A 4,605-nucleotide genomic window follows, 5' to 3' on the forward strand; every position below is an offset into this window, starting at 1 on the left:
GTGGGACAGACCCAGCCATGGGAGGAGGGTAGAGGGACACACTGGGACTATGTATCCCTTAAAGCTTGCCTCATCCACAACGTCATCATCGGCTGTATGTCGCCATAATGTTTGGTCCCCAGGGACTGCATCTTTGTCTGCTTTGGTTTTATATTGAGAAAGAAAACATGATCATTTATCATTACCATAAAACATAACATGTCTCTGCTTGTGCACTCACTGTCTCTCAAAGTTTTAATGTTCATCTGGCCCAATGCCCAGTTTCAGTCTTCAATAATGGCGCAACACTGAAATACCTGGAATTGACGTCATCCATTTCAAAGGAAGTTCTTCCTGATTCTATGAAGCTGCTGATCTTGTTGACCCAGTCATAAAGAAAGGTGTCTGAGCTTGTTCTGATGAAAAGCAATGGAGGATCTCTGAGTGACTGACACACACACACACATATGGATACTTTTTTCAGAAAGCTGAAATACCATGCATCTATTTTTCATCTTCCCACACCTGCATCTTTGGCTGTCCTGCCCTCATCACCACAGCAACGTCCCTGTTTTGTATGATAGTCATTGTGTGTGTACTGTATGGAGAGCACTGTGTTTTCGAGCATGCTGTTACTCTGCAGCCTGCAGTGCTGTGTGTGTATGAGTGTGTATTAAGAGTGTAGTCTGTCTGAAGAGCATCTGTGGCATCGAGATCCAGACACACACACACACACCCCACTCAGCTAATGGCTGTCATTATGTAGTTAAAGGCTTTGCCTGACATTTGAAAGTAGGTGTTAACTGTCATTGTTATGTGGGTAAAAAGGCTCAAATCAATCAATCAATCAATCAATCAATTTTATTTTATATAGCCCTTCTTACATCAGCTAATATCTCGAAGTGCTGTACAGAAACCCAGCCTAAAACCCCAAACAGCTAGTAATGCAGGTGTAGAAGCACGGTGGCTAGGAAAAACTCCCTAGAAAGGCAAAACCTAGGAAGAAACCTAGAGAGGAACCAGGCTATGAGGGGTGGCCAGTCCTCTTCTGGCTGTGCCGGGTGGAGATTATAACAGAACCATGCCAAGATGTTCAAAAATGTTCATAAGTGACAAGCATGGTCAAATAATAATCAGGAATAAATCTCAGTGGACTGGAGTCTAATGCTTCAGGAGCAAATGGGCAGAAAAACATAACCTGGTGAAGTGGACATCTGACAGGAGTCACATGACAGTAGTAAACAGATAATATATACCATTATGACTGCTATCTCTCTGAGTCTATCTGTTCTCTCTACCCTTGTTTCCCATTCAGTGGTCTTCATCAAAGCAGAATACTGGAACTTTTATTCTAATTAATCTTTATTTAAATTAATCAGGAAGTCCCATTGGGGTGAGAAGACCTGTTTCCCAAGGGAGACCTGGCAAAACTGAAGAGAACTGACTCAGGCAGGTGGTCTCCAACCCTTGTCCTGAAGAACCACTGGGTCTCTAGGGGATTGCCTGGTAGGCCAGGATGTAATCAATTAACAAAGCACCTCATTGATTAGCTTGATTGAGTAATTGGTGGATCCTTCTGAGAGGAGAGTGAGAGGAACTAGAATTTGCCTAATTCGATCTTGTGAAAGTGTGTAGCCATATCCTTTCAACAAAACAATATAAGGAGCGTGTTTTCCATCAGCTAATGAGGAAACTACCCGTGAGGGAACTAATGTCATGCCATGATGTCATTTCACGTTAGAAAGAACACTAAAATGAGAATGATGCATAGTCACTTTACCCCTATCTACATGTACCGGTACCCCCTGTATATAGCCTCGTTGTTGTTATTTTATTGTGTTACTTTTTATTTTATTTTTTACTTTGGTTTATTTAGTAAATATTTTCTTAACTCTATTTTCTTAAAACTGCATTGTTGGGTAAGGGCTTGTAAGTAAGCATTTAACATGCACCTGTTGTATTCGGCGCATGTTAAATGTTTTATTGATTTGATTTGATGGCACTGATGTGTCACATAGATGATTTTGATTAGAATCCCCATTAGAACATCATATTACACCAATAACAAAGCCATAATGGGTCGCATGACAAATTGTCAACATTTACCCGTTCCCTTCAATTTGGGACATTTAACCACCATATTGGAAAGGTGAATTGTCTGACACTTAAACACAGGAGCCATCTGTTTGGCTGGGATCCCAACATGTGACTGAATTAGCTGTGCATTAAAGGGATGGTCACTGCAATCAACTTGTTAAAGTGGAGAGGTTGAGAGAGCGCCCTCCACCCCTCTGGACAGCTAATCTGATTGTAGATTTAGGGCAATAAAGAAGTGATTACCAGATCACGAATGGTGAAGGTAGACATTACCGGAAACATGAAATGATTTGACTGGAAAAGACCATGCCGGGTGGGGGCGAGGAGAAAGAGAGAGAGAGATGGGGTGGATGAGGTGGGTACGGAATGGGGGGGGGGGTATAGGGGAGGGAGGGAGAGATTGATTGACTCTTCAATGGATGAGCTGAGAGGTATATATAGGAGGAAGATGCACGCCTTGAACCAGAGACCAGTCCACTGTGTTACTGCCTCAGCAAGAGACGCAGAGCGAGAGAGAAAGAGTGAGAGCGCGAGAGAGAGAGAGGGAGGAACACAATAAACAGAACAAGAAGAAATAAGAGATAAAAGACAGAAAGTAGACCAGAGAATCAGTCTGTGGTGGTCTTTGCAAGCGAGCACCCCAGTGCGGACGAACACACAGCAACCCACAGAGAGCCATCCAGCCAGCCGTGATGCGTGTGTTGCCAGTACTACTGCCCCTGCTGCTGTGTGTGGCGGGAGGGCTGAGCCAGGTGAGGGCGGAGGTGAAGGCGGTGAAGCTGTGTGGCAGAGAGTTCCTCAGGGCCGTCATCTACACTTGTGGTGGCTCCCGCTGGAGACGGCTCATCAACGAACAAGAGCAGCTGGAGGGTGAGCTGAGCATCTCTACCTTCTACTTTAAACCAGCTCTATTACCCATACCCTCCGTATCCTACTACTTAAATACATTGTCTGGTCAATTTATGTCATTTTGTTAATCAAGTGGAATAATTCCTGACGTAAAATGTCAGGGGTGTGAATTTGAGTTGCATGGAAGATGGTCTACATTAAATAAGTGTAAAGAAGTTTGAGTCAGTGATGACGTCTGTCTGCAGCAATGTATAGTGATACTGATCCAGTGCGTGTGCATACAGGCAGGAAGGCAGGCAGGTGGGCAGGCATTCAGTCAGGCAGGCAGGCAGTCAGAAAGGCAGGAAGGCAGGCATGCATGCAGTGTCAGGCAGGCAGTTGCTCCTCTGACTGGGTTATGGAGGTCTATTATGCAGTCCTGTTCTCTGGAACATTACAGGCCAGTGGAACCCACCTCTTATCATCTGATTATGATGCTGATGCTATCAGGGCCAGTCTGTTCCCAGTGGGCAGATGACAGCAGGCTAACCCAGTTAGCATATTAACCATGCTCATTAAAACCAGTAAGAGGCACAGATACTGGACAAGACTGATAGCACCAGGCAAAACATTTGGGGCTTTCCTCATTTGACAGGTACATGTACAGCAATTACATTGTTGAGCATAGACTACAGATAAGATATCAGGCACAGACAGTCACACACACATCCTCTGAGCAAAATAAGAACTTCAATTTGAGAAAATGAACTTCAATTTGGACAGATAGCATTTCTATGCATTTTTATGTTGACTGTCTTTCCAAGCTGATTTATTGATGAGTGACTGTACGAAATACTAGATTCATATCAGACTGTAATACCATATTTCATTATGTGAAATCATTTTATGACTTGAGCTTCCTGATGTGTGATGTCATGCGCAGGTTTGGCCAATGAGGAGAAGAGTCCGAGCAATCTGGAGGACCTGAAGGCCAGTCTGGGGTCAGAGTTCAGCAGACGGGACCTGAACAACATGCTGACCACCATGTGCTGCCAGGTGGGCTGTAGGAAGAGCGACCTCACTTACCTCTGCTGAAGCCTGAGTGGGCTTCCTCTCCTTCCCTCTCCAAAACAGACTCCCAGAGGACAAAGCAGTTGAAATTATGTCATTGCAACCAGTTTTGGCCGCTGGGCTCGTTCTCTTACTCTCGAAACCTGCCCTGCTGCTTTATTCCTAGAAACAGAAATAGAAAAACACTTGGAAGTAAATGGAAGGCTCAGGAAAAACAGAATGTTAGGTATCATATATCATCAACCGTTTCAGACAATCACAATACTTGCACAGAACAATCCAAAATAGATGTTATGAAATCAAGTTTTTAGATAGAGCTTTTTAGGTAGTTGTAACTTGTGGTTATCATAGGTTTAGCATTTGGCACATATTATTAGTGTTTGAGAGAAACTTGTACTTGTTGTGCTGATGTGTGTGGATGACATTGAGCAGGGAGGGAGCTGTATTTCCTGGAGATTGTTTTTCATGGAGACACAGGAAGAAACCAGCCTCTTTTATGTGTCGATGATGAGAGAGTTAAGAACCAAAGCTGAATTCAGAGGCTTTCATGTAACTTCTTGAAAATACTTATCTTGATCGTACTGTATATTTTGCTAGCCCTTGTTTAATAAATGTTTTTGCATATGCTTG

At 43.5% G+C, this 4,605-nt stretch overlaps 1 protein-coding gene across 1 annotated transcript; it reads left to right on the forward strand.

The window, feature by feature from the left end:
* The first annotated feature begins 2,692 nt into the window (after positions 1–2,692).
* Positions 2,693–4,605, forward strand: insl5a (insulin-like 5a). Its single transcript, XM_084164133.1, has 2 exons — positions 2,693–2,946; positions 3,848–4,605. Exons 1-2 carry the CDS (start codon positions 2,769–2,771, stop codon positions 3,997–3,999), a joined length of 330 nt encoding a protein of 109 aa, XP_084020259.1. The 5' UTR covers positions 2,693–2,768; the 3' UTR covers positions 4,000–4,605.

The sequence above is a fragment of the Coregonus lavaretus genome (genome assembly GCF_964263955.1).
Source record: "Coregonus lavaretus genome assembly, chromosome: 6".
NCBI classification, from domain to species: domain Eukaryota; kingdom Metazoa; phylum Chordata; class Actinopteri; order Salmoniformes; family Salmonidae; genus Coregonus; species Coregonus lavaretus.